Here is a 13,994-nt window from a genome sequence, read left to right on the forward strand (position 1 = left end):
AGTTCAATTCCCAGCAACCACATGGTGGCACAATCAACTATAATGAGATCTGGTGCCCTCTTCTGGTGTGCAGGCATACGTTTAGACAGAATAATAAATCTTTTCATTTGTTTGTTTGTTTGTTTGTTTTTTCGAGACAGGCTTTATCTGTGTAGTTTTGGTGCCTGTCCTGGATCTTGCTCTGTAGACCAGGCTGGCCTTGAACTCACAGAGACACAGAGATCAGCCTGGCTCTGTCTCCTGAGTTAAAGGCGTGCGCCACCACCGCCTGGCAATAAATCATAAAACAAACAAACAAAAAACAAAAAGGGGTCGGGGAGAAAGAGACTGGCTTCTATTCTAAGGCATGTGTCTTTCACAGCCCTTCTTTGTGGTCTCTGGTATCTTCAGGGACATGTCATCACTATCATGTCACCTTACTTAGCCAGAAGTCTGGTGCTGAGGAAATCACAGTGACGGGCCAAGGACATGTAAAGATGCTTGCCAAAAAAAAAAAAAAAAAAAAAAACCCTCTTGAGTTCCATCCCATCCCTGGGACCCACATGGTGGAACTACAGAATTGATTCTTGTAAGTTGTCCTCTGACCTCCACATGCACAACACACACACACACACACACACACACACACACACATACACACACTTATGCACATATATACATAGAAATCCAAGTGAAAAGCTCCTACCACTAGCAACAGGTACCAGACAAATAGAAAACAATAGGAATTTGAGTCAGGAGTATCGCAATTGATGTGTGTACATGTTCTAAACACTGTGAAGCAGAAAAGAGTTGTGATCTGTATGGCTGGTGTGATGACCTGAGTGGATCCCTAGGACTCATGTGCTGGAAGCAGAGCACTGACTCCCCCAAGGTGTTCTCTATCCTCCACCTGTAGGCAGTGGTATGCACCTACCCCCACATACATAAACATGCACCTGAAGTGAATAAAAATGTAATTGAAAAAGCAAGGAACTGTCACATAGACTCTGTCGTTTATTTTTCAAAGAACACTAGCTTAGTCTAAACTTTTAATAGGAACAAACACTTTTTTATTAATTTAAGGTTTTATTTTTTAATTACCATTTTTGTGTGTGAGCGTTCACGGAGGTCGGGGGACAACTCTGCAAAGCCCGTTCTCGACTTCCACCGCATGGGTCGCGAGGATCAAATTCTGATCGTAGCTTTGGAAGAAAGCGCCTTTACGCGCTGAGCCCTCTCATCCGCCCTTACCGCTTAAGGAAAAGCATTTCCCAGTCAGGGTATGTTGCGGCGCCCACGGTATAAGGAAAAAAACTACATTTCCCATGATGTCCCACACAGGAAGGAAGTGATCTTGGCCACCTCCCGTCATCGCTTATAGACCGGAAGCCGGGACCTTAGTTCTCTTTCCCATCTTGCAAGGTAGGCATGGCGGGCGTCTGCGCGAGAGCCGTCCTCGGGACCCCAATCTCGGCCCATCCGCAGGCGGGGGACGTCCGAGGGCCACCGCCCGGGGCCCGCTGTGGTCGAGGTCACTCGCCGGGCCTCTCGGGAGCTTCCTTTCTGCCGGCGCGGGTTGGAAGAGGGCGAAGAGCGAGCGTAGCGCCCGAGACGGCCGCCGGGCCTCACCGGCCGCCGTAGCCCGGGGGAGTCTTAGAGGGTCTGTGCGGCGAGGTGCGTCCCCTCCGCCGGGGTTGGGGTTCCAGAACTCGCCCGCAGAGCCCGCCTCGGCCACGTTGGGTTTTGCGACGGGAGCGAGACACTGCTTCCGCGGCGCCCCCCTCCCCGGAAGTCGCCCGGAGAGTGTCCCTGGTTTTGCCATCTCGGCCGAGTTGGTGACCCCAGGGAGAGGCGGTCTTCCCAAAGTCCCGAGCGAGTGCATGGGTTTGGATTTATGGCAGGCCCGTGGCCCTGGGCCTGTCATAGTGTCCCGTGCTAGAGCAACCCGTGGCCCCGAACCATGGCCTGGCCTCCGCCCGTAGGCTGCTGGCCCTGAAGTGGGTCGTACAGTAAAATGGGGACAGCGGGCTGCATTGAAGCAGGGGGGGGCTTCCTTGCCGGGTGGACGCTTCCGAAGACGGCCTTAGATTTTTCTGGTTCGCGGAGTGGAAGGATAAAATAGTGAGCCACTACGTGCGAAAAAAAAAAAAAACTAATTGGGTCCTAGACGTTGACACGTGTGGCGTTTGGGAGGCAGACCTGTTGCAAGCGGCAGGTTGGTTTGGGTACTGGCTTGTTAACGGGTGGTTGATGAAAATGCCTTTATTATTATTATTTTAACATCACCAGATGGCGGGTGAAAAGGGCAAAAAGCCTGACACAAAAGAGAAGAAACCCGCGGCCAAGAAGGCTGGCGGTGATGCCCCTGCCGCTGGTGCCGGCGCCGCCGCCGCCAAAAAGGGTGACCCCAAGGTTAAAAAGACCAAGAAGGGGAAGCCCCACTGCAGCCGGAACCCTGTCCTGGTTCGAGGGATCGGCAGGTACTCCCGATCTGCTATGTATTCCAGAAAGGCCTTGTACAAAAGAAAGTACTCAGCGGCCAAAACCAAGGTAAGAAAAGGAAGGGACTGCCCCCACCACCATCACGCCGCGCACCGGTGGCTGCCCGCCGCCGCCCTCCTTGACGGCGTTTGTCTTGGCAGGTTGAAAAGAAGAAGAAAAAGGAGAAGGTCCTTGCTACTGTCACAAAACCGGTTGGTGGTGACAAGAACGGCGGGACCCGGGTGGTGAAGCTTCGAAAAATGGTAAGAGCTGGAGGAGGTGGGAGTGGGATTTAAATGTGAAGGATGTGTAGGGGTGTGCGTGTGCGTGCGTAAGTGCGTGCGTGCGTGCGTATGCCAGATGGCTGGAAGAGCTGATTCTAGGCTCTTAAGTTTGCGTGGTAACTTTGGGTAGGTTGTGTTGTTTTTCTCAGGGTCAGGTGAAAGAGAGGCTGTGTCAGTTTGGTGTGCTTAGGTATGAGTTGTCAGGCTGGGGTGTAGCTCTGGGGGTCCAGCACACCAGAGTCCTGGCTTCTCTGTTGCCGGCAATGCAAGTCTGGATTGTGAGAGTTAATGTAACAAGCCCTTTGTTTTCATTTGTGGATAAATGGGCGTGAGTTGTGTTTCTGCTGCTGGGAGTCTGCTGAGGTAGGAGAGGTTTGACATACTTCATCTTCATGGGAAAACAAACCATGTCTCCCCCCCACCTTGTTATTGTACTCGAGAAAGGGTCTCAGCCTGCGCTGACATGAAATTCCCTGTTATCCTGCCTCCCCCATATCTGGCTGAAGCATTCTGCAGAAGTGCATTAGTAGAATTCGGGGGAGTGGTGGCACCTGCCTTTAATCCCAGGATTCTAGAGGCTATACAGAGAAACCTTGTGTTGGGGGGGAAAAAGCTTGAGGGGCTGGAGAGATGGCTTAGTGGTTAAGAGCCTGAATTCTGTTCCCAGTATCCACCACAGACTGTTGACTTGTAACTCCAAGGGTTATTCAGTGCTGGCCTGGGACACAGAAGGACATAATTTAAAGTGAATCTTAAGCCAGGCTTTAATCCCAGCACTTGGGAGGGGCAAGATGGGTCTCTTGAGTTCTAGGCAAGCCTGGTCTACAGAAAAACACTCTGGTTGGCTTAGAGGGGCTATGCAAGGTATAGAGATAACGTTTCATATTGTTTCTGGTGCTTTTTTAGGGTTTAGGAGGCTGTGTCTCTGAACTCAGCCCTCCTGGTCTGAGCAGCTTTAAGTATGGTGCTTGTACTCTCTCCAGCCCAGGTATTATCCTACCGAAGATGTGCCTCGGAAGCTGCTGAGCCATGGCAAAAAGCCCTTCAGTCAGCACGTGAGAAGGCTTCGGGCCAGCATCACTCCTGGGACCGTCCTGATCATCCTCACAGGGCGCCACAGGGGCAAGGTGAGCAGTGTCCACAGGGAGTTGGATCATAGGCTTGTTTTCTGTGGTCTGTGGGGGGATTTGTGATTTATGTTCTGAAGCAGCCTCATCACTCATCAAAGCCTGGTCCTTGCTTGCCTAGTGCATTCTGCTTTTTTTTACATACTGCAGATGTTGTTTAACCTTTATATATGCTGTCTTTGATGCTGCATGAATTGTGTATGTGATTTACTTCCTTACTTGATTAGCTGGGCTGTGTGGATAGTAATTGCCTTTTGGTGGTGTAAATTTCTTCCCCCAAAAAATTTTTTGGGGAAGACCTCATGAAGCCCAGCCTGGGCTTGAACCCACGATCCTCTTGCTTCTACTTTCTGGGTGTTGGATTATATGTGTGTGTTCCCACAACTGCCTTTAGGCGGTCTAAACAGTGTTTCTCAACCTGTGGGTCTTGATCCCTTTGAAGCCACCTTAAATCATCTGCATGTCAGGTATTTACGTTATAGTTCATAACAGTAGCAAAGGTGGTGGTTTTTGTTTGTTTGATTGTTTTTTGAGACAGGGTTTTTCTGTGTAGCTTTGGTGCCTGACCTGGAACTCACTCTGTAGACCAGGCTGGCCTTGAACTCAGAGATTTGCCTGGCTCTGCCTCCAGAGTGCTGGGATTAAAGGCCTGCGCTACCACTACCACCACCTGGCAGAGTAGTAGCAAAGTTACAGTTACGAAGTAGCAACAGTTTTATGGTTGGGGGACACCACGACATGAGGAAGTGTTTAATGGATCGCAGAATTAGGAAGGTTGAGAGCCACTGCCTTAGACCTTTCCTTTACTGACTTTGTGCTTTGGCTAATTCAGAAGTTGGGATTCAATTGCTAAATGTTATTTTCTGTTTGACTTCCAGAGAGTGGTTTTCCTGAAGCAGCTGGCCAGCGGCTTGCTACTTGTGACTGGTAAGAAAGAAAATGCTTAGTATTTTTTGTTTTGGCAGGGTGTCATGGAGCCCAGGATAGCCTTGTCCCAATCCTTCTGCTTCCTAAGTGTTGAGATTGCGGGTGCCAATCACTGTTCCTGACTTGAGACAGGCTTGTAGCTCCAGCTGGCCTCAGACTCACAGCACTCCTCCTGCCTCAGCTTTCCTGCAGTGAAGTTGAGACACACCCTTAGGTTTTTTGTGGCAGGAAGTACATATGGAGGTTAGAGGACAATTCAGGCCTTCCTGTCCTCCTGTCTCACCAGCCACTGTCCATTTATTTTTCTATGGCAGTCGGGTTTAATTAAAGCCGTGGCCTAGTGGGTAAATAAATGCTTGAGAGCCTGAGTTTGATCCCTAGGAGTTACACAGTACAAGGGGAAAGGGGACTTGTGCAAGGTGTACCCTCCCCTACACCTGGTATACTGTGTGTGTGTAGTATGGCACGTGCAAATGTACTCTACACAGTGTGCCAGGTAGAGAAAGTGACAGGATCAGGACACTTGATTCTAAGTGCTGCAGGTTTTGATAGCAATGTGACTTTTTGGCCCCATAACATTCTTGGAGCTGTACACACTAGCATGGGGCGTTTCTAGACAGATGAAATGTGAAAGATGGCTGGGTGGGGTGGAGCACACCTTTAATCCCAGTGCTCAGGAGGCAGAGACAGGAAGATCTCAAGGACAGCAGTAAGGAGAGAATGGTTCCAGACAAGCATACTCCATAATTTCAGCCAGCCTGTGTAAAAGATGGCCCTCTTCACACCTGGGTCCCTTGAAAAGGCAGGGTGAGAGAAAGGCCCTGGATAGACGGGTTTTTGGAGCAGATGGCATTTTCCAAATTAGGCAGTTGTGGACCCTCTGGATGCTAGGAATCCAATTAAGGGTCTTCTGAGAGAGTGACCATTGCATTTAACCACAGAACCATCTTTTTAGGTCTCTGCCCCAGTTAACCTTTTTGTCTGCTTGTTTGAAACAGAGTCTCACTATGTAGACCAATCTGGCCTTAAACTCAACGAGATCCACCTTCCTCTCCCTCACCATGCACAGACCAGATCTTAATTCTTCAATGTTAATTCTTATTTCTCAAACTTGGATCCATCTAATTTAAATTTTTCCCTCAGGACCTCTTGCCCTCAACAGAGTTCCTCTGCGAAGAACACACCAGAAATTTGTCATCGCCACCTCTACAAAAGTTGACATCAGCAAGGTTAAAATCCCCAAACACCTGACTGACACTTACTTCAAGAAGAAGCAGCTGCGCAAGCCCAGGCACCAGGAGGGGGAGATCTTCGACACTGAGAAGGAGGTGAGGTTGGAGATGGCAAGGGTGACCTTAGTTGTCGTTGGTCTGCTGCTCTTAGAGTGGACAAGCCCTGGGGGCGGGGGTGGGGTGGGGTGGAGTTGCTTTTATCAGTCCCTGAGAAAGAAGTAGGACTGTTTCTAGGGAGTGCTGGTTCTAAATGTTTCCTTTTCTCTGTAGAAATACGAGATTACAGAGCAGCGAAAGACTGATCAGAAAGCTGTGGACTCGCAGATTTTGCCAAAAATCAAAGCTGTTCCTCAGCTCCAGGGCTACCTGCGATCTCAGTTCTCTCTGACGAACGGGATGTATCCTCACAAACTGGTTTTCTAAATTGCTAACAACCTAATTAAACAACGTCATGTGTTTCTTTGTGTCTTTTGTGTGTTCACGTGTTGGGTGCGTACTTTGGAGGTATTCCTTGTCTTCCTCTGGCCCTTTCAGTAAGAGGCTCTCCTACTTGATCTGAAACCCATGTGCTAGGCTGGCCGTCTAGCGAGCTCCCAGACCCTGCTGTCTATACCCCTCGCCCCACCTAGTGGTGGGTTTTGGGCACACACACAGCGATGGCTAACTTTTACTGTGGGTGTAGTTTTACCTCTTACAGAGGGGTTGCTGGGAGTGGTGTGTGTTGTGGGCTTGTCCTCACAGTTTTGGACCAGCATTCTTTTTTGTTTTTTGAGACAGGGTTTCTCTGTGTAGCTTTGCACCTTTCCTGGACCTCGCTCTGTAGCCCAGGCTGGCCTCGAACTCAGATCCGCCTGGCTCTGCCGCCCAAGTGCTAGGACCAGCATTCTTGGCCTTGGATTCATTAGTGTCTTGCTTTGTTGCAAATATTTTAATTATTTTGAGGCGGGGTTTCTCTAACTCAACAGAGATCTGCCTGCCTCTGCTTCCCGAGTGCTGGGATTGCATAGGCATGCACCACAACACCCAGCTCTTCTTGAATTTCCTTCCGCCCTTAACAGATTAAAAAACAGTGGAGTTAGCCAGGCAGTGGTGGCCCAAACCTTTAATCCCAGGGAGGCAGAGGCAGTGCCTCAGTGGTTCTGAGTTCCAGGACTGCCAGGGCTACACAGAGAAATCCTGTCTCAAAAAACATACAAACACACCCCCAAAAAAGTAGAATCGTCCTGCTTGAACATATCTAAGCTAAATTAGGTGGGGATGACAAGAGTCTTCCTTTCAGGTAAACCATTAAAAATAAACCATTTCTGCCTAGCTGTTAGCTCATCTTCCAATCCTGAAATTGTGTATTTGAGTCTCAATATACAGAATACATTCATCATCCCACTCCAGTTCTTAACAGAAGACATGCGTGCTTTGTATGCTATTAGATCGTGGCTGTATGCTATCCAGCTCATGAAAAGCCTCATGAGCCAGGCATGGTGGTAAAGTATATGCATTTTGTATACCACATGTATTCTTGGTGTCCTAAGGTTAAAAAACTGCCTCATCCCTTTGAACTGGAGTTGGGAAGGGTGTAAACCATCAGGCCATGGCTGGCAATCTGACCCCAGCCCACTGCAAGAGCCATCTTTCCAGCACCACTGATTTCTTAGTGTTTCGTTTAGGTTTTTCAAGACAGTTTTCTGTATAGCCCTGTCTGTCCTCAAACTCACTGAGATCTACCTACATCTGCCTCCCAAGTGCTGGTATTAAAGGCTTGTGCCACCACCGCCCAGCCTTTTCTAAGTGTTTTTGTCTGCATGAATGTGTGCACCACATGCATGTCTGATCCCCAGGGATCCCCCTAAAAAGGAATTTGGGATTGTTGTGAACCAATATGGATATGCTGCAAGAGTAACAAGTGCTCATAACGGGAGCATCTCTCCAGCCCCCTGTTGGAATTATGACAAATGGTATTGTTAATAGGTTCTGTATTGTGAGGTCTTATTTTGCTGGGTTAATGAATTGTAACTAGTAGGGACCCTAGATTACACTAGGTGATATACCTGTTTTTGTGCCCAGTGAGTACCAAAGTACCTTTTTTTGTTTTTGGTTTTTCGAGACAGGTTTTCTTTGTGTAGCTTTGTACCTTTCCTGGAGCTCACTTGGTAGCCCAGGCTGGCCTCGATCTCACAGAGATCCGCCTGCCTCTGCCTCCCAAGTGCTGGGATTAAAGGCATGCGCCACCACTGCCCAGTACCTGTTTTTATATTAGAATTAGTTGTTCCATTAGGGAATTTTGCTTTGTCATTTTGGTTTTGGGGACAGAGCTTCTGTGTATCCCTGGCTGTCCTGGAACTCGCTCTGTAGGCCAGGCTGGTCTCAAACTCAGGTCTGCCTGTCTGCCTCTCAAACACACTAGGATTAAAGCCATGCACCACCACTGCTTGGCAACTTCATTTTTTTCAAAATTGAGAGATAATTATTGAATGCATGTGGGCATAATGTAGGCCAGACTATGCTTGTAGAGGTCAGAGGACAACGGAACACAAGTCAGCAAGTGCTTTTACCCAGAGTCATGTTGCTGGCCCTAGATTGGCTTGCCTTTTTTTTTTTTTTAAAGATATTTATTTATGTATTATGTATGCAGTGTTCTGTTTGCATGTATCCCTGCAGGCCAGAAGAGGGTGCCAGATCTCATTACAGATGGTTGTGAACCACCATATGGTGCTGGGAATTGAACTCAGGACCTCTGGAAGAACAGCCAGTGTTCTTAACCTCTGAGCCATTTCTCAGGCCCCCCCCCCTTTTTTTTTTTTTTTTTTTAATTTGAGTGTTTTGCCTGCGTGTATGTGTGCCATAGATAACCCTGGAACTCGAGTTACTGCTGGGAATGAACCTACAACCTTTGGAAGAGCAGCCCATGCTCTTAACCATTGGCTCTTAAAGTTCCTCTTGATTTGTCTTCCTGCTTGCAAGCTTGGGACACACTGTTCACACAAGTGGATTCCCCCTTCCCATGTCCCCCATCATGAGTTAGGCCAGGTCTGCTGACCAAAGTTAAATTATAATGTTAATTCCACTTCCCAGGAGCAAGAAAACTCTGCTTAGGTAAATGTAAAACCAAGTGTGCCTGACATTCATCCTTTTTTTTTTTTTTTTTTTTTTTTAAAGATTTATTTATTATGTATACAGTTTTCTGCCTACATGTTTACCTGCAGGCCAGAAGAGGACACCAGACCTCATTACAGATGGTTGTGAGCCACCATGTGGTTGCTGGGAATTGAACTCAGGACCTTTGGAAGAACAGCCAGTGCTCTTAACCGCTGAGCCGTCTCTCCAGCCCCCATCCTTTTCTTTTTTTTCTTTTTTTTTTTTTTTTTTAAAGTTATTCATTTGTCTTGATGGCACAGCTGTGCTTACCTGTGTGAGCATAAAAAAGCTTTCTGTTTTTACTGAGATTCACCCTAACAGGTGCATGTACAGGTACCACTAGAGCACCAGGGTCCCATCAGGGTCCTCAAATACCAATAGGAAGAAAGGATAATGAATGAGATGTGTAAGTTGCTGCTTCAGCATTGGGAAGGCGCTCAGTGGAGAAGAGCGCTTGCTCTGTAAACATGAATTCAAATCCCCGGCACCTGTGCAAGAAGCTGTACATGGCTGCAGGTACCTGTAGCCTCAGCTAGCGGGCAGAGACGAGGGGATCCCCAGAGGTCATTGGTCAGCCAGCCTAGGTAAAAGAGAGGGCTTCCAGTTCAGTGATGTTCTGCTCTACCTCATGGGAACCAATAGCTGTGTGCATCAGTGCATTTACATGTGTTCACACTTCAACCACACAGTCGTTTACACCCATGTGTACACATGTAAATATACACACATTCATAAATACATGTATACTCAGACACACACATGGGTATATAAAGGCTTATACAGGCATATGTGCGCACAGACACAAATTAATAAAAAAGGCAACTAATAACATTATGGCAACCCTAATCGCTTTGCATAGGCCCTGTTTCCAGATAAGATATTCACAACTTTTTGGTGACTACAAATTCATAGAAAACTGTTAAACCCAAGATAGTCATATATTAAAAAAAAAAAAAAAAATGGGGGCCTGGAAAGATGGCTCAGTGGTTAAGAGCAGTGACTGCTCTTCTAGGGGACCTAAATTCAATTCTCAGCACCCACAAAGCAGCTCACAACTGTAACTCATGTTCCAGGAGATCCAACACCCTCTCACAGAATATACACAGGCAAAAGACCACCAGTGCATGGTTAAGAACACTAGCCACCCTTTCAGAGGTTCGGGGTTCAATTCCCAGTAACCACATGGTAATTTACAACAATCCATAATGAGATCTGGTACCTTCTTCTGGTGTGCCAGCATACGTGCAGACAGAACACTACATAATAAATAAATCTTTTTTTTTTAAAGGGCACGCCTTTAATCCCAGCACTCGGGAGGCAGAGCTAGGTAGATCTCTGTGAGTTCGAGGCCAGCCTGGTCTACAGAGCGAGATCCAGAATAGGCACCAAAACTACACAGAGAAACCCTGTCTTGAAAACAAACAAAAGGCATGGATGAATTATTTTGTTTTTAAGTAAACTCTTTAATTGAACACATGTCTTTTGTTAATCTGTGGGGTGAGAAATCCTCTCCTCACTCCCAGGTACAATCTAATTGCGGTCCAGCTGTTCCTGAGGGGTTAGATGGGGTAAAAGCCATAACCTAGGACTCCTACATCAGGGCAGGGAGCCCAGACCTTGGTCCTCCCTGAAGCCCTCGAACAGGGATAGGTCAAAGAGTCCAGGTGTTCAGTCCAGAACTGCTTGATCTCACAGGAGCTGGGTCCCACCTGCAGGGGATGTGTAGCAGGACGTGTGGGAGCCTGCTGGACCACACAGGCTGGGAAAGCTCAGAGCTTCCCCACTGAAGGTGCTGGTCAGTGTGCTGCTGATTACGTGCCCCATAGCTGAGCCCATGACTGTGCCTGTAGCTGTGGACGCCATCTGAACCATAAGGCCCAGCTGGCTCATAGGAGCGGGAGCTGGGGCTGATATCAAGGATGGTGGGTGTGCAGGAGGGAGGGTGGGGCGGCTGACCGGTCAGCAGCTGCTCTTGGACTCCCCCCAGGCATGGCAGCCACTGTGGGACCTAGAGGGGCAGGCTAAGAAGAGATGAAAAGCCAGGTGGTGCTGGGAGGCAGAGGCGGGTGGATCTCTTGAGTTTTAGGCCAGCATGATCTACTTCGGAGCAAGTTCCAGAACACCAGGACAAGAATCATGTTTCTAATCTAGCAGAGACTCAGGCAGAGCTTGGGTAAGACACAGATGACGTTAAACAGCCTGTGATCCACAGGGAATTGTGGGAAGTGACACTACAGCTGAGCCAGAACATGACTCTGGGGATTTTGTGAGGGACACTAGGGAGCCAGGCAGGGAGACTCCAAATTAAAGGTAGACAAACAATGCTGTATTTTTTTGAATGATCACTGTGTAGAGTCTAGAGTAGGAGAGAGACTGGGGAAACCAGGAAACTAAGGTAGATGGTAGCATTCTTTTTTTTTTATTATTTATTTTCATTTCATGTGCATTCATGTTTTGCCTGCATATGTGGTCTGTGTGAAGGTATTGGATCCCCTGAAACCGGAGTCACAGGCAGCAATGAGCTGCCGTGTGGGTGCTGGGAATGGAACCCATGTCCTCTGAGACCCTGAGCTCTTGACCGCTGAGCCGTCTCTCCAGCCACAGAGAGTAGCATTCTTGACCATAGCCCAGATGAGGATTGAACACAAAAGGACTGGTATTGGCTCAGGGCACCCCAAGGTCAAGTTCTCAGCACAAGGGGGGTTATATGCCCCAGAGGGACAGAAGGCAGGGAATAAGAGTCAAAGACAGGAGACAGAGGATGAAGGGGACAAGGGAGAGGGGGAAGGGCATTTGTCCCAGGGGAGGTGGGGGCAAAGGACTGCCTCTGCGTAAAGAGGAGACAGATGTGGCACATCAATAAATAGCAGTTTATAAAGGCAAAAGGGGAAATCTAGTATTAGGATGAGGTGCTTCATTTTAATTGGGCATGTTAATGAGATGAGCCAAAGGGGGCTTTGATGACTGGACTTCAATACTTTGATAGCTGGATCTTGGTAGTCAGCCTCAGGAGGAGGGAGTGGCCAGATAAGGGAATGGACCTTGGTGGCTTGCTTTAGGAATGTGATCTTACAGTTTTTAGCAAGGCAGAGGGGATGGGGGAGGGCAAGGCCTGCCTGAGCCATGTTCGCCATGCTTGGTCTGGCTAGAGTCCCTTCAGAACATGTGTATCTTGGGCTGGCGAGATGGCTCAGAGGTTAAGAGCACTGACTGTTCTTCCAGGGGTCCTGAGTTCAATTCCCAGCAACCACATGGTGGCTTACAACCATCTATAATGAGTTCTGGTGCCCTCTTCTGGCCTGCAGTCATACATGCTGTATGCATAATATATATAAAGAACATGTGTATCTAACTGGATGAAGGAACTGTGGTGAATCTATACAATGGAGTACTTACTCACTCTTGAAAGGGAAACTGAGTCAGCTTCCAGTACACAGTTGAGTCAGGAGAACATGATGTCAAGTGTAGTAATTAAGGCACAGGCTGACAAATACTGCATGATCCCACTCAGATGTGGAATCCAATGAAGGTGAAGTCATAAAAGAGAAGCTGATTATGGTCATCTGAATCTGGCCACAGGCCAAGAGGGAAGGGATAGAGAATCATTACTATGCAGGCACAGATTTTCAGATTGAAGAAATAGAAAATCTGCTCAGTCTGATGTTTGTGCAGAATCATCACGCCCAAGTAAACTTTCTTCATTCATTTATTTTTAATTTTGTCTTTTTATTAATTAAATTATTTCATTTATTTTTACATCAGGACTGAAATTTCTCCTCCCACCTCCTTCCATTCCCTCCCTCGACCTTTGTGTGTGTGTGTGTGTGTGTGTGTGTGTGTGTGTGTGTGTATTCAAGACAGTTTTTCTCTGTGTAGCTTTGGTGCCGTCCTGGATCTCGCTCTGTAGACCAGGCTGGCCTCGAACTCACAGAGATCCACCTGGCTCTGCCTCCCGAGTGCTGGGCCCTCCTGCCTGGCCCCCTCCCTCTACCTTTAATTTTGTCATTTGACATAGGTTCTCACCATGCAGCCTTGGCTGGTTTGGAATTTGATATGTAGACCAGGCTAGCCTTGAACACACAGAGTTCCACCTGTGTCTGCCTCCAGAGGGGTCCGATTAAAGGCGTGCACCAGCACATCCAGCTCATTTTTTGACACAGTATCTCATGTAATCCAGGCTGGCTTCAGACTCAGTATACAGCCTGAGCTCTAGATCCTCTTGCATTGTATATTACTGTGGCCGGTGTAAAGGGTGATGTTTCTCTGATTTCTTTCTCAGCCCTTTTATCATTTGTATATAGAAGGGCTACTGATCCTCTTGCATCTTCCTCCGGAGGGACAGAATTCCAGGCCATGTGCCACTGTGATCGGGTTAATTATGTGGAGTGCTGAGAATGAAGCCAGAGCTCTGCACGTGCTATACAAACATTCAACCAATTGCGATACATCCTCAGCCCTAGGGGTTTTTTTGTTGTTGTTGTTGGTTTGTTTGTTATTTTTTTTCGATTTTTAGAGACAGGGTTTCTCTGTGTAGCCTTGGCTGTCCTGGAACTCACTCTGTAGACCAAGCTGTCTTCAAACTCACAGATATCCATCTGCCTCTGCTCCCCAGTGCTGGGATTAATGTCATGGGCCACCACTGCCCGACATCAGTTCTAGTTTTAACTTACTATTATTTTCTTGTGCTAGTGAGAGAATCCTGGACTTGAATATTCCAGGAAGCTCTCACTATCACTCAGCTAGATACTCAGTGCCTTATTAATATTCACTCAGAATCCCCAATGTTCTGATAGTCGGGTGCACGTACACCTCCCTACACACACAGATAGATC

The 13,994-nt window shown here is 47.8% G+C and overlaps 1 protein-coding gene and 1 non-coding gene across 2 annotated transcripts; both read left to right on the forward strand.

Annotated features, from left to right (window-relative positions):
* Window positions 1–1,379: 1,379 nt before the first annotated feature.
* Window positions 1,380–6,490, forward strand: Rpl6 (ribosomal protein L6). The gene is made up of 7 exons (XM_028855663.2): window positions 1,380–1,401; window positions 2,269–2,529; window positions 2,622–2,723; window positions 3,728–3,871; window positions 4,750–4,798; window positions 5,942–6,126; window positions 6,301–6,490. The coding sequence occupies exons 2-7, from the start codon at window positions 2,269–2,271 to the stop codon at window positions 6,451–6,453; spliced, it is 894 nt and encodes a 297-aa protein (XP_028711496.1). The 5' UTR covers window positions 1,380–1,401; the 3' UTR covers window positions 6,454–6,490.
* Window positions 1,858–1,991, forward strand: LOC114681914. Its single transcript, XR_003732959.1, has one exon. It is a non-coding gene; the product is annotated as a small nucleolar RNA SNORA42/SNORA80 family (small nucleolar RNA).
* Window positions 6,491–13,994: the final 7,504 nt, after the last annotated feature.

This window comes from Peromyscus leucopus, chromosome 23 (assembly GCF_004664715.2).
Source record: "Peromyscus leucopus breed LL Stock chromosome 23, UCI_PerLeu_2.1, whole genome shotgun sequence".
Taxonomy (NCBI): domain Eukaryota; kingdom Metazoa; phylum Chordata; class Mammalia; order Rodentia; family Cricetidae; genus Peromyscus; species Peromyscus leucopus.

Excerpts from the sequence above, each read along its gene's own strand:
- Rpl6 (XM_028855663.2), top strand. The coding sequence starts at position 2,269 with ATGGCGGGTGAAAAGGGCAAAAAGCCTGACACAAAAGAGAAGAAACCC. Across the intron at positions 2,724-3,727 it reads TGGTGAAGCTTCGAAAAATG|CCCAGGTATTATCCTACCGA; the intron begins GTAAGAGCTGGA and ends TACTCTCTCCAG. Across the intron at positions 6,127-6,300 it reads TCTTCGACACTGAGAAGGAG|AAATACGAGATTACAGAGCA; the intron begins GTGAGGTTGGAG and ends TTTTCTCTGTAG.